General features: G+C 40.4%; 1 protein-coding gene across 4 annotated transcripts in view; it reads left to right on the top strand.

The window, feature by feature from the left end:
• The window catches only part of dennd4a (DENN/MADD domain containing 4A), a 28,666-nt gene extending 5,156 nt beyond the window's left edge, over nucleotides 1–23,510 (top strand). Inside the window, exons 2-30 of one of the 4 annotated variants that reach the window (XM_056766981.1) lie at nucleotides 348–696; nucleotides 1,046–1,292; nucleotides 1,920–1,989; nucleotides 2,362–2,531; nucleotides 3,178–3,416; nucleotides 3,812–3,878; nucleotides 3,992–4,050; nucleotides 4,262–4,406; nucleotides 4,622–4,797; nucleotides 5,272–5,372; nucleotides 6,077–6,298; nucleotides 7,268–7,413; nucleotides 7,868–7,894; nucleotides 10,616–10,749; nucleotides 11,882–12,014; nucleotides 12,104–12,310; nucleotides 12,435–12,563; nucleotides 13,354–13,498; nucleotides 14,423–14,545; nucleotides 16,063–16,173; nucleotides 16,725–17,581; nucleotides 17,660–17,885; nucleotides 19,299–19,390; nucleotides 19,719–19,991; nucleotides 20,514–20,732; nucleotides 20,864–20,981; nucleotides 21,257–21,419; nucleotides 21,513–21,577; nucleotides 21,662–23,510. In XM_056766981.1, coding sequence (XP_056622959.1) covers nucleotides 386–696; nucleotides 1,046–1,292; nucleotides 1,920–1,989; nucleotides 2,362–2,531; nucleotides 3,178–3,416; nucleotides 3,812–3,878; nucleotides 3,992–4,050; nucleotides 4,262–4,406; nucleotides 4,622–4,797; nucleotides 5,272–5,372; nucleotides 6,077–6,298; nucleotides 7,268–7,413; nucleotides 7,868–7,894; nucleotides 10,616–10,749; nucleotides 11,882–12,014; nucleotides 12,104–12,310; nucleotides 12,435–12,563; nucleotides 13,354–13,498; nucleotides 14,423–14,545; nucleotides 16,063–16,173; nucleotides 16,725–17,581; nucleotides 17,660–17,885; nucleotides 19,299–19,390; nucleotides 19,719–19,991; nucleotides 20,514–20,732; nucleotides 20,864–20,981; nucleotides 21,257–21,419; nucleotides 21,513–21,577; nucleotides 21,662–21,798 — 5,112 coding nt within the window. In that variant the 5' untranslated portion in view covers nucleotides 348–385 and the 3' untranslated portion in view covers nucleotides 21,799–23,510. Of the gene's footprint in view, nucleotides 1–347; nucleotides 697–1,045; nucleotides 1,293–1,919; nucleotides 1,990–2,361; nucleotides 2,532–3,177; nucleotides 3,417–3,811; nucleotides 3,879–3,991; nucleotides 4,051–4,261; nucleotides 4,407–4,621; nucleotides 4,798–5,271; nucleotides 5,373–6,076; nucleotides 6,299–7,267; nucleotides 7,414–7,867; nucleotides 7,895–10,615; nucleotides 10,750–11,881; nucleotides 12,015–12,103; nucleotides 12,311–12,434; nucleotides 12,564–13,353; nucleotides 13,499–14,419; nucleotides 14,546–16,062; nucleotides 16,174–16,724; nucleotides 17,582–17,659; nucleotides 17,886–19,298; nucleotides 19,391–19,718; nucleotides 19,992–20,513; nucleotides 20,733–20,863; nucleotides 20,982–21,256; nucleotides 21,420–21,512; nucleotides 21,578–21,661 lie in introns of all 4 variants that reach the window. The other 3 variants (XM_056766980.1, XM_056766983.1, XM_056766982.1) reach the window with 3 other exon arrangements.
• The last annotated feature ends 88 nt before the right edge of the window (nucleotides 23,511–23,598 follow it).

Below are 23,598 nucleotides of genomic sequence, written 5' to 3'. Positions count from 1 at the left end.
CTTTCATCCAGAGCGTGAACAGGTAATTGCTTGCGTATGTCCAGTTTAGAGTAAGTGCGCAGAGCTTGTTACATGAGTTTGTGTTCTGCATCTGGGGGAGTGGATGTGTCATATCCGTCTCTATGCACATTTGAGACTGAACTTAACCGGAATAAAAAAACGTCATGGTATTTCCTTGAACTTAAATATTTTGCTAATTTTTTTAAAATCTCTCCCAATTTTCTGTTTGAGAATGTTTTGTGAGTCTATTTGTATTTGAGCACCTGGGTCAATTGTCTTACTTTAATATAGACTTTGCTGTCCGTTTCTCATTCTGTTCTTTCTTCTCCCCCTCCCTCCATTACCAGCTCTTATTCAGGTCCTCCCTCTATGGGGATGATAGAAGATGGAGGAGAAAAGTCTACGTGTAGCAGACTACTTTGTGGTGGCAGGACTCACCAACTCTTCTAAACCCCTCGAGGATGATGTCCACCCCGAGGATGGAAGTCACAGGATCTCAGCTCAGCTTAAAGCTCCCATCACCGATGTGGCGGTAGTGATGCGCTCTCTGGGGGAGGAGGTACCTCGAGGATATACCTGCATTGAATGCACTCCCTCTGGCCTGCCTGCAGAACTCAATGGAGGAAGTCTTATGGGGCCGCAGATCTTTCTCTGCTATAGGAGGGGCAGAGACAAACCGCCGCTTACAGACCTAGGGTAAGATGTCTGAACCTTAAATCTGTGTTAATAGCGTTCCAAACGCTTCGTGAGCTGCCTATCTAGGCAGCATTGTAAAGCATCATGGGAATGCTTACTAACTATTGCAACATGCTCAGTGAGCATCAAAGATGAAGGACTGATGATGTGTGTTTATCAATACATCAAAGTGCATTAAAAACGATTTGAATATTTGCAATATTTTTCTACGCTGTGTTTGTTTTAATTGAAGTAAACAATATTAAATAACTAAGCAATTAAATGTCTCATTTGGTTTAGAATGTGCTATCGTGTGTTGTATCAGGTGCAGAAAAATTCAATATCAGGTCTTTTTGTTCATGTTTCTTAGTGTCCTCTATGAGTGGAAGGAGAAATTGAAGCCAGATTGTAACATTATACAGACCACACCCTCTGGCCGCCCTGCTAATATCAGTAGCTCCTCCTCCCAAAGGATCTACATCACACACCGGCGTGCATCTGAGAATCACTCTCATTCCACGCTGGCTGTCACAGACATCTGTGTCATCATTCCCGGCAAGGGAGAGACGCCGCCACATGCCTTCTGCAAAGTGGAAAAGAATCTCAACAGTAGCATGGTGAGCGTGACAATCCTTTCACTGTGCTGATAAGACAAGCTTAGACCAGCATAAAGTCGTGACTGGTTTATGCTTGTTTGTTGATATAGAATGGAGACCAGCCCAACAAAGCTGTTTACAAGCAAAACTTAAAGGGGTAGTTGACTAAAAATGCTATTTTTTATCATTTACTCACCCTTGTGTCATTCCAAACCTGTATGACTTTCTTCCTTTTGCAGAATACAAAAAAAATGTTTTTGAATAACCAAACAACATTGGTCCTCATTGACTTCCGTTATATGGACATTTCTTAAAATATCTTCTTTTGTGTTCCATAGTCATATACAGATTTTGAAGAACATGATGGTGCATAAATAATGACAGACTTTGACCTATTTTTTACTTTTCAACAAAGCTGGTCAACAAGCAAACTTTTCATGCAGATTCTCTAAGATTCATGCAGATTCATGGAGATCTAAGAGCCACAAACACACCAGAATCCAAAACAACGTCAGTTTGCTGGTGACCATCAAAACTAGTGTTTATTTCATCGGTCTAGTTTCACAAAATATATGTATGTCAGATCTCAGTATTTTACTTATTAACATTAACATTAACATTTTAAATAAAATTTGTTTTTGTTTACAGTGGGGATCCTCTGTGTACTTGTGCTACAAAAAGTCTTTGGCCAAAACCAATACCCTGGCATTCAAAGCAGGTATTGTATCTCTGTCTTGAGTCATCCTTCTAGTGTGTTTTTTATTGTGCGGTTTGCAAAGAATAGCTGGACAGGACAGCACGAGTCACAAAAACGGCCATTTGGGCAAGAGTCTTTGTTACAGTAGGATAGTGCTGTGGAAGAGTGAAATCTAATACTCCCATGTAGCTAAAACAAAATGATGTCATGGTTAAACTGGTAATTGATGTTCTCATCCTATTCTCGCTGTATGCAGTATCACCCTGCTTCATTATTTGTTGCCTGTGATTTACATGTCACGCGAAGGACTCTGCCATGTTATTCATTACAATAGAAGCTTTAAATGATAACGGAGCTTTCCAGCCTTATTGAGAGATTCCATTATGTGTATAGGTCTGCTGTCCCGATATCCCGAAGAGGACCACAAATCTTTTCCTCTGCCTGAATCTGTACCCCTTTTTTGTCTGCCAATGGGGGTGTCCATCGAGTGCTGGCCCTCTCACACCAAATATTCCCTCCCCGTCTTCTCAACATTCGTTCTCACCGGCGCCTCTGGAGAGAAGGTACAGACACGCACGAGCGCACACAAATACACATGCATTTTGCCTCGTGAGGGTACGCTTCTCACTGCAGTCCCGTCTCTGGTAGCATTCTTTAGTAAAATTAGACAGCAGAGACTGAATTTTGTTCTGGTATGGAAATGCGCAGAGAATTTAAAGCAGCTGGAAATTGGTGCATGCGGAACAATGAAACACAAGCGAATAGCGTGACTCAACAAAAGAACATCGGGAATAAGATGAACATGTGTAATGGGCCTGTTTAATAATGTAGATGAAGCTCTGTCGGGGTCAGTTCGGGTACTGAATGTCAAACAGAATACTGTGGTCTGCTCAATCCACTCGCAAGGCTCCAGGCCATTTGTGTGCGGTATCATTTATTTATTTATTAAGGTGCGTGACTTCAAAGAAAACCTCGCTAAGCTGAGGTCTGAGTTTTGATTTGATCTTCTCTAACAGAAAGGAAGAATACATCTGCAGTTTCTCTTTCTCGCTGGACTGATATGTGAAAAGCACTTTCAGAACCGATATTGAGGGTGATGCATTTTAAGTGAACGAAAATAGCTGCTGTGTACACTCCTTTTTGCTCTGCCAAAACATAAACTTATTGCATTTCCCGCTGGGGGTTTATGAGTATATTTTGTGCTGACAGGTTTATGGAGCTGCCATCCAATTTTATGAGCCCTACCCAGAGGAACATTTGACTGACAAGCAGCGATCTCAGCTGGGCCTTCTGGGTAAAGGGCTCAGGTCTGATGGATCTGTGACTGTCCACACCAACAAAAGCATCTGCCTTCTTTCTCACTGGCCCTTCTTCGATGCTTTCCGTAACTTCCTCACCTTCCTCTACAGATACTCCATCTCGGGTCCGCACACTTTGCCCATTGAGAAGTGAGTGCTAGTTTATCTTTGAATATGTTTACAAAACAGATACTGTACTGAATGTTTTATTTGAATGTAGTATGGTGTAGTATGTCTGAACAAATATTTGTACACTTTACCCTTGTGTTATATTATTTATACTCACCTGCTGGTGAGTTTTGCATCACAAGTTTGACTTACACACCAGACCTGCTTACTTTGCTCTTGTTATGATAGTCAACACATGTCTTGTTTTTTGTCACCTGTGTGTGAGAATCAACAGTCCGGTCCGATTGTGTGATGTGTTCCTGTGATTCCTTTTAAAATACATTTTTGCCACCTCTGGCCTATGATTTTACAGTTTGGGGATTTGACCCTGTGTCTGTTTACATATTTAATGTGTTACCCTTTTTTATCCCATTCAGGCATATTTCTCATTTCATGCACAAGGTTCCTTTCCCCTCCTCTCAAAGGCCACGGATCCTGGTGCAGGTGAGTTTTGTGCATGCTTTGATTAATATTCTCCCTGAAATTGTAAATACAGATGACATTATTTGGCCGAATATGTGCCAGCCCTGGTGTTTATGGGTGTTTGTTTTTCACAGCTGTCCCCACATGATAGCCTAATGCTGAGCCAGCCAATTTCCTCTCCTCTCCCTCTGAGGTAAGTCAGACAGTAGAAACAGGGTTGACAGTGATACCGCAATTGGACCTGCTACAGTGTTAGACATATACAAATAAATTTACTGTGTTAGAATATGTATGTGATGTATATAGTTAATCTGTTTTGAGTATTGCCGGAATATATGCAATCATTGCGGCTCATGCAGTGTTTACGTGCATGTTATTTAAAATATTTTTTTCCCGGTCCGCAGTGGTGGAAGACTCTCTACGCTGCTGTTAAACCTCGGACCTAAGAATGCAGTAACACTGCTGGTGTTGGCTGTCACAGAACACAAAATCTTAGTGCACTCCCTGCGCCCGGCCGTTGTGACTAGCGTTACAGAAGCCCTAGTGTCGGTAAGTGAAAGGAACAATGATGATTTAGGGCAAAATAAAAATCACGAAATATGGAGATACAAGGTTTCAGAGGGACAACAGCAATATACAGTGATCATGCGAAGCAATCTGACTGCACAATGTTGTTATTAGCCAATCAGAATAAAGTGTTTTAGTTTACTTTCACCACTGCAGTATGTTATAGTATTTTGTTTTTTCCTCTACTTTACCAACAGATGATATTTCCTTTCCACTGGCCGTGCCCGTACATTCCTCTCTGCCCGCTGGCCCTGGCAGATGTGCTCAGTGCTCCGTGCCCTTTCATCGTAGGGGTGGACTCACGTTACTTTGACCTCTATGAGCCCCCGACCGACATTAGCTGTGTGGACCTGGACACCAACACTATAACCCAGTGAGTTCTGACCTCTACTTAGTTCTCTGCATGAGATCCCATGAGAGCCTGTGACCTACTTAAGCAAAATCTTTTTACCCTCTTTTTATTGATGAAATAAAAGCAACTTTTTGTTTATCAATGTTTGGTGCTGGAGGTTGTGTTTGGTGTGAAATGTTGAGTAAGCTAGAGCTATTTCGGTGAAATTCTGAATAATAATGATCTTAGTCTCGACGCAGATGGTTTATAGATCAGGGTAGAGATATACGACCGTTCAGGAATGTTGTTGTGAAGATTGGACAACCAGAACCGCCATATGCTCAACACATGCAGCCTTTTTTGTTAATCTCAAAGTATGTACCTAAACGTTTGCAGTGCAGTTGTGAAAGCTCCATTAAAACTCCAAAGCAGCTCTCGGTTTTGTTGTCCACAAGCTCTGTCCCATTCGCTGTTTACTCTGTCTCTCTAACGATAAACATGTGTGGCCTTTTTCAGCAAAGAAGAGCGCCGAGCACTGACCTGGAAGATCCTGCCAAGAAAAGCCTGTAAACATTTGATCAACACCCTCAGCAATCTCTACCAGCAACTGGATGAGGGTTAGTTGGGGGGGGTCAATGGGGTGTCAACAGAGAAATTATTTCTCATTTTCTGTTTGCTGGGCAATATAAGTTCACTCCAGTGCACAATAAATAGCATTCTAAATGGCCTTGAGTCTGACAGCGTCATTTTTATCACCTAACAATGTTTTATGAATGCTTGACCGAGTAAGAGCTAACGTAGTCATACTTCAGATGTGACGAGAGATCGGCAAATTTGCTGGATCGAGGGAGCCCGGCGCACAAAATGTTTCTTTTGTGCGTGACTTTGCAACGATACTTGGACACTGATTCATGTTTAACTCTGAATTCGACTTGACCCCTAACCCAGCGCTTTTTCAAGTCATCAAAATCTCATGGACGGAATGTACGAACCTCAAATATCTCTTGAACTAGATCTAAAGACATAAATGATTAAGTGTGAAGCTATACCCTAGCACTATAGTGACTTGTGTTCTCATATGTTTTATGGGGTGCGTTTTATGTCCATTGACCTGTATTAACAGATAGCCATCTTTTTGCTGACCTTCATAACACACTCAAGTAATGAGAGAGAGGATTATGTAACTTTCTCAAAAAGCCTGTCTGTATGTTCTATGTTCTTTATCTGCTTCTTGTGTATCTGGACATTGTAAATTAGTTGTGCATTAGATGTTTAGCTGCTTGAGGTTCGCTTCCATAACCCGAGCGTGATTTCTCCACAGGTTATCAGATGAGACGTGAGGAAGGGCAGATGGAGGCCTTCATGACCGAGCGGGAACCTGGCAGTGGTGGGAAGACTTTGGAAACCTTAGAGATGGAGATTCAAGAGGCTTTCCTTCGCTTCATGGCGGCCATCTTAAAGGGCTACCGGCAGTACCTCTTGCCCATCACGCAGGCTCCGTCTGAGAAAGCAACTGACGCCAGTTCATTGTTTGATCTGCAAGGTTAGTTGTGTGCAATACAAAGAAGATCTTAATAAAAGACGGCAGAGAAGCAATGCTGAAGACAAACAAAGGAAACAAGCCAATCCATTATGGTATTGGAGCTCATTTATTGTAGTCCAATGTAAAATCACAGTAGACATGATGCTTGAAATAGCCCTAAATGTATCCTTTTGTATAAATACAAAGACTTTGTGATGGGTACAGCTATTGTTGTTTGTACTGTATAATAGTGAAAGGCTGAATGTCACAGACAGCTGTAAGTGTCTTACGTCAGCAGCGAAGGAAAGATAACAATGGAAAAAACACTGAATCGTATGTCCCCTGTGTCTTGCTATGACCTAACCACATGCAGAGAGTTCGCTGTGATTTTTTTTGTGGAATTCTGAAGCTCAGCAGCTGCTATGACGCTCAAATCTGGCTCCGTGCAGGCACAGTCTGGTTTAAATCAGGCTTGAAATTATTGTGGCGATTTTGGTAAAGCCCCATTGGAAATAAGGCGTTCCTGACAGGTCCAACAATCTGCAGTGATTAATAGAATCTGTGAGAATACATCTGACTCTTATATAACCACTATTGAGATCTGTTTCTGAGGTTGTCATTCGCTCCAGAGTTTCTCAATGAATGTGGTCTTCATGGTGATCTCCAAACATCACCACAGTATTATGGATATACAAATAATGACTGACACATCTGTGCTGTCTTCAGAAATCAAACGGGCGGTGGTTTCTCAATAAACAGCATGTTACGAAAACATTATTTGAGAGAAGGCTTTGTTGGTAGAGGTCCACGAATGCCCCCTAAAGATGATGGATTAAATATTTAATTGAAACGGACTACTGTGACAATGAGCAATGACAACGATTATATAATAATAATTCATTACCAAGATTATTTCTTCTTATTGTAATGAACACTGTCTCGCTCTCTGCACCGTTCTTAATTTTGTATCTGGGTTTTATTTATTCGCAGGCTTTTTGAAGAGTCGTGACCGATCCCATCAAAAGTTTTACTCCCTCATGACAAAGACTCAGATGTTCATCCGTTTTATAGAGGAGTGCTCATTTGTCAGCGATAAAGATGCGAGCCTTGCTTTCTTTGATGACTGCGTTGACAAGGTATCAAACATATTGAACTATATATAGATTTTATTTAGCCATGTATATTTAGCTTTCTTTGAGAAGTAAATATAACCCCTTTTATGCGGAATAGAGCCATCTCCATTCAGCTTAATCACTGATGGCATTTTTAAGACTTGCAGAGAGTTTCCATTTTGAACTACACTTCAGCTCATTGCTAAAAAAATAACAAAAGACAAAAAATATAGAAATAAAGAGCTTTCAGTAGAGCTCACAGTGCGTGATTTGTGGGAACAGTAATGGGGAATGATGTCATTATAAGCTTTGCTGTTATGATCCTGTGGGCTTGCCTGCGTCAGGTAATCATTTTCTGCCAGCGCTCTTCCCTCATTCTCTCTGGCTTTTCATCTGTGCAGTCTGTATTTATCTTTTAACATTTTCTCACCGCTTTTTCTTTTTTCTCTCCTCTTTAAACTTGCCTTTTCTTGGAAAGCTATTTGGCACAGAGAAGGGAGGAAAGGTAAGCTGCCCAAATCTCTGTCTCTTTAAACTTCTGATAGGGGAAATATACTGTAGGGATTTGCAGTATTACCAAACCAGTATGAATTATTTCACATTAGCAATACATACCACAACATTGTTATATACTGGGTAAATATACACTGTATATATAGTTTTATAAAGGTTATGCAATTGGACCCAGATCTCTGTGTGGAGCACTGGCTTTTGTTAGACTCCCTCTGCATTCCAAAATCTCACTGGATTATTACAAATAATGGCAAAAGGAATGTCTGAAAATATAAACAGATATTTCATACCGACTCTACAGCAAAATATAGAAAAAACTTGGGATATCAACATCAATGTTTTTCTTTGTCTCACTCCTGCTAACCTGTACGAGTGCTGCATACTAGAGAGCCACAACCACTTATTTATATACTGCAGTACACAGAATAGAAAATCGCATTTCTATTAATTTACCTTTAGTTTTGGAGAGTGTTTTGGGGTTGCGTTAAGGATGTGGTGATGCAGTGATTTGGTGTGCACACAGAATGAATTACTCTCGAAGCTCTGGGCAAGTGTACTGTCTGCCTTCATTATTAAAATAACATTTCTGTTTCGGTCAGAGTCCTTCAGAAAGACAGATCCATTCTGCATGCATAATTAATTATTCAGTGTCTTGCATGACTTTACATCTTTATAATCTCAATTGTCGTCTCATGTCTAGAGATGAACCAGACCGCGCGTGTATCTGAAATGGTGTTTTCAGTGGAACGATGAAAGAAGACTCTTGGTTTTAAAGTGCTGACAAATATATTCCCGGCTGGCTTTATTGTGCCTTTGTAGTACATTTTTATCCGTCTCGACAGAATGGAGAAGGCAGGATCGGGACTCTTGTTTAGTGGAACAGTAGTCATCTTTCACCCATATTACCCTACAAGGCTATAGTGTGAAGCAAAGACAATTGAATGTCTCCTTCTCTCACGCTTTCAATTATTCTATCGACAGACAAGTCGCACATATCCTGCTCTGGCTTGTCCTTCCCTCATGTGGGGACCTTGGAGGAGAGTTCTTTAGCACTGTGCTGGCAATGAAAATGACAGATTGAGTTGATTTAAGCTGGCGTTGGTTTGTGGGTCGGGTGCACACGAGAGACAGTTGGGGTAGTAAAGGACAGAGCACTTTACACTGTGGCAACTGGGTTATTGTTTGATATCCTCCTAACCATTCTAAACCTTTATGACGTTTTCCACAAATAGGGTGAACAAAATGACACAAATCGGATTTTAAGGGTTTTATATAGAAAGGTAGGATTTGGGTTTTTTAGAATGTTAAATCAAATACATCATTTATACTCAATTAATATTCTGAAGGTCAAGTATCTCTTTTTTTTACAAGCCATTTGCCTTACTGGTGCAGTGTACGGAATTTAGCGCCATCTAGCTGTAAGGTTGCGAATTGCAACCTCCACCCCTCCAATTCGAAGCACTACGATGGCTGACACAGAATGATGTCATCACAGTTTCGCTTCTTTGCCAAAGGAGATAAAGTATTACGAAACGTGCTCTACAGTGCAGTTTGTCCGTTTAGGGCTACTGTAGAAACAGCATGGTGAATTTCATGTAAGGCGACCCACAGCGTATGCATTTTGGAAGGTCTTTATACACCTCTGAAGACATAATTATGTATGTATTATATTACATTTCTGTCAAAAATTACACATTGGACCTTAACAATCCTAAAGTCTTGTTTTGTACCCAATTGTTGAAATGTCTCATGCTGTCCTGGTGCATTAAAGAGTGCTTAACAGTTATAAGTACAGTCGTTCGGCAAAAAAAAGGCATCCATTGATCCAGAAGTCTTATTCGGCAATGTCCAGGAAGAGCTCAACCTTAAAAACAGTATCATCCAAAAACAATTGCTGATGTTGCTTTACAGAGGCCTAAACTAATTTCCCCATTATCGACAGATATAAAATTCATGCTTTATTCAATAGCCTGTCTGATTTCCAATGCAGCTTGGTGGCATGGGCTTTATGATGCATTTACGGTCCATTTACAGGGTTTGTAGACAGGCTCGTCTGGAGGCTAAATGCACAGTGGCTCCTCCGAGGTCTGGCTAGACTATATACTGCAGTGGAACAGTTTTTGCCCCTCCAGCAATACAAAACACTCCGCGTTTAGTCCAGGTCAGTGCATTTGCGGTGCATCAGTACCAGATGGGCAGGACGGGATGGAAGCTTGGGGATCAGAGCGTTTTGGTTCAGATGTGAGATCAGAGATGAGAGGATTAATCGGCTCATTTTCACTAAAACCAGTGCTCTGGCTGATCTGAGGTCAGATGATCTGCGCTTTAAGTCTACTTGCCAGACAGCAGAAAATCCCTCAGCACGGTTTAATGACGGGGTCATGTGTGTGCGTATATCTGATGTGCAATGTGGTTTAGTTCTGATTTATGGATACATTTATTAGAGAGGTTTTTTTTACATTTTAAGTGGGCCTTTGATCTTGCAATGCTATTTGATGAAATATTTGACCATACATAATGAAGCATGCTTGGATTTTAAATGGGAAAGGTTTTTGATCTATGTATACTTTAATTGAGAATCAGTCCAAATTAAGATAACTGATGTCTAATGGACTTTTAAAAATGGCCTTTTCTTCATCATGGGACAGTGATCAAACACTTCTTGTATGCACATATGAATACTGAAGTTTAACAAAGGGTGTGTCTGTTTTAGGTCGACAGTGAGAAACCCGAGGACACAAGGCTTATTGAACTTGACGAATCGCACCGTAGTGAGCACACGGTTTACATCACCCCCCCAGAGCTGCCAGCACTGCCAGAGGGAGAGGAGCCACCTTTGGTGTACAGGTATGAAAACCAAACATATTTTCATGCATACAAATCCACAGTGCACATGCATGGCAGGACACCACAGACAGCGTGTTTTACCAATGCTGTATATAATCCCCAGCAAAGCTCTTCCAAAAGCTCTCTAAGGATCCAATGTTCACAGAAACTCTCCCTATAAGCAACAATACAGCCTCCACAGGGAGCGTGTGATTACTTTAGGTGGATGTGTTATTTTGGGATTTGGTATGATTGTGTTACAGTGGGGTGTCTTGACATTGAAGATTAAGGTTGTGAACATTTCCCATGTATTGAATTAAGAGCAGGACCACACGGATTCTGCTCTCGCAGAACAGTGCAGAAAGATCAGGGGATTTCTGCAGAGGTCACGCATCTATTCCCTGCACTTTTCATATTTGTAAATTAAGGGGGTAGTTTACTCAAAAATGAAGATTCTTTCATCATTTACTTACAGTGTTGTCATATCAAACCAGTAACTTTCTTTATGTAGAACAAACATTTTTGCTTTAAAGAACGTTGGTATCTAAACAACAATGTCCCCCATTGACTTTCATTGTATGGATACAAAACCACGGATATATTTCACGAAATATCTTCTTTTGTGTTCCACCGAAGGAAAAGTCAGTTAAAGGTTTTGAATGACGTAAGGGTGAATAAAATCTTTATTTTATCTCTCTTAATTTTGGCTAACCAGATGTTAAGCTTTCAGTTGCCATTAGGTATTTTGTTTCTTAAAGCTTCATTCAACGCATCTAAACTGTTAGATTTACTTCAGAGATTTTTCCTCAGTGAAAAAAAGGAGTCAGCAGGTTCTATCTGGGTCTGGTCATACGGCTTGTCTGTTCTATTTATAGCTTGTGTTTTTCCATGTTGTATATGGTTCAGCTTAGTAAACCTGACGTTTGTAATTTGTTTATGTTAACATTGTGCTGGTTTAAATGCTGTTTCGAGCATCATAAATAGCCCAACACAGAAACACTTATTAAACCACCTAAAAGCAGTAACATTTGCACTTCCAATTGGTGATAATAGCATCACAAAAATTTTGACTCCAACTGTTGTTAGTTTTAAACCAACAATATGCAAACAAAGATAATGTTCTTACATCAAACTGTGTTTTATTTTTATGCAGCTACAGTGGGTTTCCGGTACTGAACATCCGACTCTTTGAACTTCAGGATGGTCCCAGAGTCCCCACAGCACCTTCAGTTTTGAGACACATCAGTCCCATCAGCCCAGCTGCCATTTTTAGACGCTCACAACAGGTCTGTCTTTCATACAATAATCCCATTAAATCACACCCCACGATCGCTCTTCTCAAACCCCCGTCCTTTCTCTCATCCTCTCTCCGTAGGAGATCAAATCAGCCCAGAAGATGGCTAAGACCTACTCCTCCATCCCTCAGATGTGGTCTAAGTGTCTTCTCCGGCACTGCAACGGCCTGTGGTTCATCTCCTTGCCTGCATACGTCAGCGCTTGCCACTCTAAAGTGCGGGTGCTGCATACTGCCTACGATGTGCTGAGGAACATGCAGGACAAAAAGTTGCAGCCCCCAGATGAGGTAGAGTCAGCTAATACACCTCCATCAGTTATTCACCAGAACAGTTTGTGCTGCACCTAGCTGGCGGATATTTCTGTCTGTGTTGTGGTTTTGTAATTTATTGTTTGGTTCTGCTTCACTAAAGGTCTGTTACCGGGTTCTGATGCAGCTGTGTGGGCAGTATGGACAGCCTGTTCTTGCCGTTCGGGTTCTCTTTGAGATGAAGAAAGCTGGTGTGCAGCCCAATGCAATAACATATGGATACTATAATAGGGTAAGCGCTTTTTTAAACGTCAACATTATTACAATTAGTGGACATCTAAGCCTCGATTGAAATTGTGTTCATGTTTTTGCATTAATGTAAATGTCAAAAGGAGGGATTTATAAAACAGATTTTTGTTTACAGATGTAATTATTAAAGGAATAGTTTACCATTTTCTCAACATTTATTTACCCTCATGTCATTCAAAACCTGTATATGACTCAAACACAGAAGAAGATATTTTGTGAAATGTTTTGTGACCATACAATGGAAGTCAAATGGTGCCATTGTTGTTTGGCTACCAACATTTTTCATAATATCTTTAGTGTTTTGCAGAATAAGTCAGGTTTGAAATGACATGAGATTCAGCGAATAATAAAAAATGTGCCTTTTTTGAGTCCATTATCCCTTTAAACTTTAAAGCCAACCAGCTGCAAATTTGTTTAAATTCCATGAAATTTTATCTTCAGAAGACACGGAGAGCAGATTTATCTTAAGTAGGTGTTTTATTCTTATGCTCAAGGGCGTGAAGTTGGCAAAAGAGCTGGCACATTTTTTTATCCCCATTATCACCAAACAAAAGTCGTCTCCCCGGGGAACCTTATTTTTTCTGCTTTATACAATGTCCCAAAATGAGGACACACTTACAGGGACACATAAGTCTGAGTGTTGTTCCAATTCTATCAGAGTAATTACTGCTAGTCCTTGAGAGAGAACACAATCTACTTAAGATAATGACAGGCGTTGCTCTGTAGAATTATGTAGTTAATCTGTATGCGTGTTTGTGTGCGTATATCCTCAGGCTGTATTGGAGAGCACGTGGCCATCTTCCACCAGAGGGGGTTACTTCCTGTGGGGAAAGTTGAGAAATGTGCTTCGGGGTGTGGTGCTGTTTAAACAAATGTGGAGGAGACAGACCACCCACCCGAAAGACACCAATCTGTCCGGTAAACTCTAACACCCCCACTTAAACACGATTTCTTTACATTCCTCAGAATGTTAAATTGGCTGTAAAAACAAAGTTGGTTACACATGATGGTGGCATTGCATGTATTCTTTATATCTCATAATGCACTGCAACATGCTATGTAAAAATCATTTCCAGATGATCTTGGAGAAATGTTGCTTGTTATTTACACTTCTGTACAAAATAGCTAGTTTTATAACAAGCCTGTGGGTCGACAGTCCAGCCTAGACTATAGGGAAGCAGAAACTGTCAAAAAAATCTCGAATTTCACAGAGTCGGGGTTGCTCAACCCGAGTCTGGTGCCTGAGGGAGAGTACCGTCTCCCCCTCCTCCAGGCTCGATCCAGACTGCCTGCTGAACTAGAACGGCTTTAATGGGGTCCAATTAAGCTATGAATGGATAGCAGCCCGAAAAGTTCACAGTCTGTGATCACTCGATCTCATCCTTTCCCACACAGTCCCCTGTATACTGCATTAGAAGAAGTGCATGTGGGGCTTTCGTAATTAAAAAAAGCTGCGTCACCATCACCACACAAAAACACTCCAGCTTGGTTGTTCAGGGTGATTTTAGCAATATGAGCAAAACAAAATTTGATATACAGTACACAGCAGAGAAATATATGTAAGAGTCATTTAAAGCCCAAAGGGGCATTTTTGAATACCTCTACACATTGATGGATAGTTACTGTGTGTTGAGTCTGAAAGAAAATTACTGTAAGAAAAGATCAAATAAAAGAGGAAAACACAAAGGAAAACCGCATTGCATGCATTCGTTTGGCTTTGCTGGCCTTTTGAAATCTGATTTATGCTGTGGGCACCCGACTGAAATTCACATCACAGACTGTGGTTTTTAAATATGTTACTCTGTGTAAGTCCTCTGCTAACTGCCTTTCTCTCTCAAGCAGATGCCAGCGATCTTGACAACGTCAGCCATGGCAGTCTGGACAGCTCCAACGATTTGGCAGAGCGAGCTTCTATCGATACCGACTTCACTAAAATGGATTCCAGCGATGACAGATCCAGCACAGGTACTCGCTCTGCTTTCACTCTCCACCTTTCTTCTCCTCCATCATCAGTCCTCCGCGGAGCAGAACATGCCTCTGTATCTTTCACAGCGTCTGAAGTCTCTCAGATAACTTAGTCATTATTTTTCACTGTGGGAGTGCAGGTTCTTTCCTCTTGTCATTTTTTACTCTCACTTTCAGTCTCTCGTCTCTCTTCAAGCACACATTAGCCTCACACATCTGGTTCTGTGAATCTGCTGAAAGACATGAGAGGAGAAAGTGGATGTGTTTGAAAGGCTGTTTGAAGTATTGCAAAGCTCTGGGCAGTGATGCTTGTTGTGGTGGAGTAACACTGTGTTCTAACTAGATTGTAGCGTCAAGTGATTTGTCTTTTTATGTTGACAGCGAAAATGGGGAGTGAAAGAACTCAATCAATCACAAATGATACGTTAAGTGATGCATTTGCCTGCCCTTTTTGTTGATTTGAAATACATTATTAAACCAGAGTCGAACATTGTCAAACAAGTCGTATTTAGTGGACTAGTTTTTATGTGTTGTGCACAATTTCCCCTAACACATGTGATGCAACACCACAGCTGAATTTCATAATTGCTTGTTCTTCGACGCCGGTTTGTTATGTTCTGGGCTTTAGAGAGTTTGGTCTTTCCCGAATATCCTACATTGGAAAAACAAACAAGGAAACTATAGAACCTTGAGGAAAACAGAACATTTTAAAAGGTTATAATGGGAATCGTACTGCATGGATTTAATGGATTTTATCTGGCAGATGGAAACCGAGAGAACACCATTAATCCCATTGGAATAATGCACAAAACACACTACCAAATAAATGTTGTAATGGTTTTAATACAAAAAGCTAATGGTTTATAATGGTATTTTAATGGAAGCCATTAGAAATTCTGTGACTGTTTCTGTTGGATTTCTATGTATTTTCTGCAGGGAAAATAGCTGCTCTGGGGGAGTAACCAAGATGGCTGCCAAATGAACTGACTTTCCTACAGGGTGCTTTAGTGATGTGACAGAATAGAACCTACTAGTTATAGCAGAAACATTACTAAAATTATGAAATAGTCAAAGAGGCTAGAAAGAAAACGAGGAATGACTAATGATGTTATTTTAGCTCTCCTCTGGAGGCAGTGCTATGATGTCAGCTTTATGCCCCATCAGTTTTCTCAGTGTGACTCAGAAGTAACCACCCTGTGTGTGTGGAAATGTGTTCTACCCTATTATAGTTTATGCGAGAACAAATCTGCATCTTTTTCGTGATGTAAAATTGTGTTATCTTGTGTTCGGATGTGCAGAAATAGCTTTGTTTTTGAAGCATAGATCCCCAAAATTCTGGTGCATCAAATCACCTGAAAATTTGTAGTGTCATCTTCAAGTGTACGATGCAGTCAGTGTGAGCATTCTGATGAGCTCTGTAAAATCTATCCTTCACATTAAACATTTATGAAGCATTTTATATGTGCTCTACTGTTCCCAGTTGCACTTTTTAAGTGGTTTTATATGTATTGTTTCAGGCGGCCAGTCGGATCAGGGTTATGACTCTCTGTCTAAAGAGGAGGTGAGGTTAGGAGGAGTTGAGGAGCATATCTCATCTCCCGACATGAAGGAGAAGGACAGAAGCCCATGTGAGTAACATTTTTAATCTCTTTTCTTAAATATACACATGGTATGTTTGGAATTGGGTAGTTGACAAATAAACCTGTCCTGTAGTGTGACAGCAAACATTTAGAAAAACTCATACGTCATTTAAGAATCCAAATATACTATATTTAATACATTATTACATTAATACATATAATTAATTATGAATGATTACATTTTTTTATTAATTAGCTGTTTTCTAAACGTTTGCTATGTCACACCGTAGCACATATGTATGTTATATTTGTCAATTGCCAAATTACAAATGTAGCGTTTTATTATTAAGATTGTAATGTAATACATGCACTACATACACATGTAATTTACTGTTGCACACTTTCTAGACTAAAGTATGCATTGTAGAAAGTAAGCAGGCGCTTGTATTTCTTTCTGAACATGTTGAACAAGTGTTGTTATACACTAAACACCTCTTTGGTTTGGTTCCACCAAGTGGTAAAGAGTGGCACTGCAAGTCATTTAAACCTTGTAATACCTTGTCTTAAAGCATCTTCTATTTCTTTATGACAAATTTCAGTGTGTCAGATGACGCCCTTGAAAAAAGAAAACTCCTCCCCAGTGCTTGGTTTCCATCCATCCGCATCCAACGTACAATCCAGCGGTGTCTTCTCTAAAGCCCTCCCAAAATCCAAAAGGCCAAACTCTCTGGATATCTTCGGAGAAAGACCTGTTAGGCCCAGCACACTAGATTTAACCCCAGAAAACACAGTAGGCAAAAAACAAGCAGTGGGGGGCGTCATGAGCCCACCTAAACTCGCTGTGGAGAGGACTGTTAGCTGCATGGTAGCCATGGAGAAGGAGCACGTTGCCATGGAGAGGAGTGTGAGCTGCAGCGATGCTCTTGGGCAAACTGTAAAACGAACAGGGATCGAAGCAGGATTTGATCCTCTCTCCCTCATGGCCGCTGAGACCAAAGACCACAGTGAGGGGGACAATGCGGACACCCTCACCGCTCGACGAGACCTGGCTGAAGAGATTCAACACTACATGAACAACCTAAGTAGCCCGATAAGCCAGCGGTCTCTCAGCGTGGAGCTGAAGGGACCCCAAACCCCTTCTCCTCATAGCTCTCCACTCATGTCTGCAGCGGTCGGCTCTCCCATCACCTCTCAGCTTCAACCTCAGCCACGAACCAGACTCTTCTCTTCGCCCTCCCTCCCTCAAGGGCGTGCCCGTAGGGCCAGGGAACCACGGCCCAACTCCCTGGCCTCTCCCTCTTCACCTTCTCATTCCACTTCATCCTTCTCCATGGACTCTCTGCTCACCCCGACATTGGACGTGTTCAAGAGCAGCTTCCTGTCTGCAGGAAAGGGCGTCGCTGAGAAAGCCAGTCGCCTGTATTCGCGACTTTCCTCACAGACCTCCATTGCGCAGGTTAATATGACATCATATTTGAAGTTCTGGGAAATGGTGCTTTTGTTTTTGCAATCTAACTCTGTTTTCTCCCACTAGGATTTGAACTCGGACCAGGTCAGCGTGTCCTCGCTCGGGTCAGTTGACCCTGAGTGCTCTTCTCTTATTGAGAGTGATTCTGGCGTGGACCCCGACAGGCTTTCTTCTCCCCAGCGGGATGGAGCTCATCCCATCACGCGGCCCAGGAGAAGTCCTAACAGGATAAAAACCAGCATCGAAAGCCCGTCCACACCGGCTCGACTCTTCCGCCAATCCTCCCTCACTGGTGTGTGTGCTGCATTCACTGCTTCATTCGGTTATATAATAAAAGTGTCTTCTTTTTGTCATGCACTCCAAGTCCTAGTTAGGTGCCCTAGTTTGGCTCTCACAGCTATTGCAGAGATTATAGGAAAGAACAGATTTTCAGGAAGAAATATGACTGTTTGCAATTGGTAAGCCTAAGGGGCTTCAATCTTAAAGGGACAGTTCACCTAAAAATGAAATTCTTTAATTATTAACCCTCATGTCATTGCAAAACTGAATTTATTTTTTTAATGTGCAGCACACAAAAGACGATATTTTAAAAATCTTTGTTACCAAACAACATTGGTCCCCATTGTATGGTTTCAAAACCAGCGAGATGTCATACATGTATTCAGACACTAAATAAGATCTCAACCTATTGTCCATACCAATATTTGAAGCCCCATCACTCACAATTTTAGATTTTGAAATAACTAAAGATATGTATAAACGTTATAAAATAACCAGACACTAAGAAATATATATATTTTGATTAGTTTAAGCCTATTTTGATACTTGTTTTGTCTTATTTTAAATAATTTAAAGTCATCTTGAGGTCTTGAAAGTTGGTGACGCCCCCTAGTGTTCACTTTTGTTGAGAAATTGCCCTAAATATCAAAGGTTAATAAAACATTATAACATTTTAAATGGTTCCCTGTTTGAGGTTTCTGCTGAATAACATCTCTGAATATACTAAAAATAGAACCTCTGCATATTAGAAAATGACTCATGAGGCTCTTACATGAGTTTCCTGTTCTTGGTTAAGATTGCACAAAGAAAATGTAGCACAATAAGAAAACCAAGAACGAAGGGAAGGAACAAAATGTTTTAAGGGATTGTTCACCCAAAAATGAACATTCTGTCATCATTTACTCAACCTTAGATTGTTACACACCTGTATCAAATTCTTTGAAACTCAAAGGAAGATATTTGGAAGAATGTTAGTAACAAAACAGATAAATTTAAATAAATGGGGGATGTCCCTTTAATTCTTAATAACTCTTAAGTTTTTGTGTCATTGTCGTGCCCGATTCGTTGGATATGTTTTAGCATATGGATGTAAAGTTTTGTGTGTTGTTTGTGAGGCTGGACATCATTTCTGCTCGAGCAGCTGCAGAAATAGGCCATCAGACATAGCAGCGTAATGGGGTCTTTGAGGAGCTCTTTTATCAGGGGGATGGGGCTGCGCTGAAGTGCCCCCAATCACTCACATGCGCATACAAGCCCTTGTGGTAGATGTCTGTAGAGCCTCTCCTCATTCAGCCGCCTCCGAATTAACATTCATAATCCCCGCTAGCAATCACCTTGAAATGTGACTTGTTTTTGGAGAAGATTGAGCTCTTTCAATCTCTTTTTGCTGCAGGGAGTAAATTGTGTTTTATCTTTCATCCTTCAGGATCATCTTTGACGTTAATGAAAGCTCTGCAGAGTCCAGATGTGGGTGCAGATTTGAACCTCGCTCAGATGGGGCAGAACTATGATATTGATGTAAGTCTTGAAAATGTAGCAGTAAATACAGACAGCTGAATATCTTACATGTCAATTAAGACAAAATAAACGCTGTCTGTATCCTTTATTGCAAAATGACCCCTTTGAGAATGAAAATAATGAACTGACTGTATACTACATTAAGGCTACTTAAAAAATATTTAAATAAATGGATTAATATATTGATAAATTGAGTTAAAAATTACTATGTAGGCTGTATTTACAAAGATTGACTATAAGATTTGTTGACCAATCAGAGGTCTATATCACAGAGCTGTGTAATACGTTAAAATTCTCTATCAAGGCTAACTTTTGAATGTCTGTCCAGGTACGGATGTCCAGTTGTTCACGCTGTAACACCTGTGAGTGTTTGGTGTATGATGAAGAGATTATGGCCGGTTGGACAGCTGACGACTCCAATCTCAACAGCACATGCCCGTTTTGCGGCTCCCCATTTCTGCCTCTGCTTAATGTGGACATCAGAAACCTGGGAGACCAAGAAACTCAAGACTCTCATACTGTCCAGACAGATGAAAATGAGGATATTTCAGAAGATCAAAATGCCACGAGAAAACCAAACAGCAATGGCAAAAAAGACCCTGTAAGTTTCTCAAAAACCTTGAATGTCTTTAATGCTGACGTGTGTCTTTTCTACCACTTGTAAGAAAAAAATGAATTTTTATTAAGTTGTGTCAGAGATATCAACTGACAAATAACTTAACTAAAGTTCTTTTGCATATTAAGATGGAATAGGAAGTGTTTTTATATAGAAAGAACCTGTTTATCTTTAAACTGATAGTTCACCCAAAATGAAAATTCTCATTTTCACCCTCATCTTGTATGACTTTCTTTCAGAACACAAAAAAAATATATTTCGAAGAATGTTATTAACTAACACCAATTCACTTGCATTGGTTTCGTGTCCATACAATTGAAGTGAATGGGGGCCAGTGCTGTGCGGTCAGCAACTTTCTTCAAAATATCTCTTTTGTGTTCTGTGGAAGAAAGTCATAAAGGTTTAAAATGACAAAAGGCTGAGTAAATGATGAAAGAATTTTCATTTTTGTGTGAAATTTCCCTTCAATCTTTTGAATCTTTTCGTTTGGGTGTTTTTGTGCTGCAGGAGCCAGTAACTGTTCCCTATCTGAGTCCTCTGGTGCTTTGGAAGGAACTGGAGAGCTTACTGGAGAACGAGGGCGATCAGGCCATCTCATCCGCATCCATTGTGGATCACCACCCCATCGTCTTCTGGAACCTGGTGTGGTTTTTCCGTAGGCTGGACCTACCCAGCAGCCTGCCAGGACTCTATCTGAGCTCCAAACACTACAACAGAGATGCTCAGGTAAGTTGCTTGGGTATTCTCATGCGATACTCCGATAACACTTTATCAATAGCATTTGCAATATCTGCTATGTTATCTGATTTGCTGGTGGTGAATTTTCAGTAATCTCCATTTTTGCACGTTTGTTACAGCCTCTGCAAAGCTGTGTGTCAGAAGATAGCAAGAATGTCTTGGTCCAGATCCTTTGGGACAACCCTAGACTGCATCAGGACCCTATCCAGCCCTGCTACTTGCTCTGGAAATCATATTGTAAGAATATGTCTTACGATCTCAGAAGTTTAGTAAAAAGTGAGCCCCATGACTGTAAATATGAAGGGCAACAATATAAAAAAGTATATTGCAATATTTGGAAAAATAAAAGTCTCATATTTAGTGTTATGTAGTTTTCTTGCATCAAAAAGGAAAATTACTCGGAGCATCTTAGCAACTGCATTGCAAGGCCTTGACACCATGTTCACCTCAGCGGTTATCATTAGACATGCAGGGCACTGGGCAGCTACGTCATAATCTGTATATCCGAACAGGTGCAAATCCTGCAGTATCTGCTGCTGTGTGGGAAGAGGAGCAGGCGATGAGTCTAGAGCTGCTGCAGAGCGTCGTGAAGAGCATCCAGAAGAATGATGTCTACCACCCCATGAGTCAAATACTGCAGCTGATGGGCACTAGACTGGGCTTTGTCAGACAACGGTAGGACAAAAGACATCATCAAAACATTCTTATTTGCTTTGTAAAGAATGCATATTTATTAAGACTCATTAAAAAAACTTGTTTTATATCCAGGAGCTTATATAGAGACATCCTGTTCCTGTCATTGGTGGCTTTGGGCAAGAGTAGCATCAATATTGGTAAGCTCATTGGTATGTGACTTCCATCATTATGCAAAACTCTGTTATACTCAATAATAATTGAGTGTACTCTTTTGTCCTCAGATGCATTTGACCGCGAATACAAAATGGCGTATGACCGGTTGACTCCCAGCCAGGTCAAGATGACCCACAATTGTGACCGACCACCTAGCGCTGGAGTCATGGAGTGCAGAAGAACCTTCGGGCTGCCTGTCCTGTGACTTCACCTTTATTAATCTTCTCATTCCTCTTTCTTTCCTCGCATTCATGGCACAAAGTCATCAAGACATCCTGGAGGTCCAAGGTCCAGCCAAAGAAGGAACGCTTTCATTCGTGTGATCCTGAACATTTATTGAAACCAAAGCTACCTCTGGTTCTCATGTGGTCCCATGTAGAGACTGTCCCTGGCTGTCTCTGTGATTGTTTTGGCACAGGTCTAGAATGCTTTTCTATGTACATTATCCATTTTATCACCTGCTTTCCTTAACATTTGTTCTTCCATCTGTCTCAACCCCTCTCAGACGCTTTTGGGCCACATTTAAATCCTTTAGCACCATTCAGGTAAACTTGAGGTCATTGTAGAATAGGAGCAATAGCATTGTGCTCAGGTCATTTTATCACTCCATCAGTTCATACAGAGTGAATCGTGGAGTGGATGTGCGACCACTAGCTGTAAAACAATCAAACTTCAGTCACAATATTTACGCGTAGTATAGAAGCACAATAAACAACCCCACAACACACAGTCCGCTGGGATCTATGGGCACTTGTATACAGCGTAACGCCTACGGAGAGACTTTTGTGTACATATGTGTATTATTATTTTAAATATTTGTATGATACAGTTATTTTTTAAGACAGAAATTTGTTATAACTGATGTGTCTCCGTTTGTAAAGAATATGGTGTTTGTTGTGTACAGGTTTCATTTTGAGTTGTGTTCGATGTTCTGGTCCTGGGGACCAGTGGTGGTTGACTGTCAGTATTAATATGGATTTAACTCCTGAGGTACAGAACTGGACCAAATATTCTTTCATGAGTTGTACGTTTAGTGGGATTTTGAGGTGAGAAATGCCTTATCTTGGGCTGGACCAATTATGTACAAACATTATAGAGACAAATTATAACAGGGTATAAAGTGTAAGGAAGTATATAAGTATGAGGTAAAGGGTAAAAATTGACTGTTTTTTGAGACTACGCTTGACCTGTCTACGCTACTGTAGAACTCATTTTTTTTAACATTTAATTTATATTGTACAGTAATCGTCATGATACAAATTACACAAAGCCGATGAGCATACAAACACTTCATTTAGTGTAATTCTATCTCTTAACATATAGTAACTGGAACCGTTGTATTTGAATACCATTCAATAATATCATTGTTAATCGAAGTTGCACTTTGAATGTGTTTGGTTGGAGAGTTTCTGAATTGTAAAAGCTCCTGATAAGCGTACCATAAGTTTACCATCATATGTGAAAAAACTGTATATGTATTAATACACAGTGATGCATTGATGTTTATGTCCGGAGTGGGAAAACAACGGATAATACTGCCCCATGTAGGATGATTTTTTTTACAAAAGTGTTATTTTGTTTAGTGACCTGATGCTGTGTAAAACTACACATTTAATACAAACGAAATATATTAGTATTCTGCTGACAATGTAGGAGCAGTTTTTCTATCACCTGCTTTGTTAGATCATTTGGCATAGTGTAGTGAAAAACTGATCTATTTCATGGTAAGCTCATTTAAAGCTGGTAATGTGCAAGATGGTTAATTATTTGTTTGTTTTTTAACATGTTATGTTAGGGCAATGTGCTTTACATATCACTCCTTTTGTTACTTCTATTTATATTTGTATATATCATTTTGTCAGATCTGAGCCAGATCAAATGTTTAGAACTGTAAATAAACATACGGTACTCAAACCAGCTCCAGTATGTTTGTTACTTTTCACTTGAAAAGAGAATAACACATGCCACATTTAGAACCTCCTTTTAATTTTACACTCAAACAAGT

The sequence above is a fragment of the Triplophysa dalaica genome, chromosome 14 (assembly GCF_015846415.1).
Source record: "Triplophysa dalaica isolate WHDGS20190420 chromosome 14, ASM1584641v1, whole genome shotgun sequence".
NCBI classification, from domain to species: domain Eukaryota; kingdom Metazoa; phylum Chordata; class Actinopteri; order Cypriniformes; family Nemacheilidae; genus Triplophysa; species Triplophysa dalaica.
The sequence above is the reverse complement of the archived record's forward strand: the minus strand, read 5'-3'. Positions and strand labels throughout refer to the sequence as shown.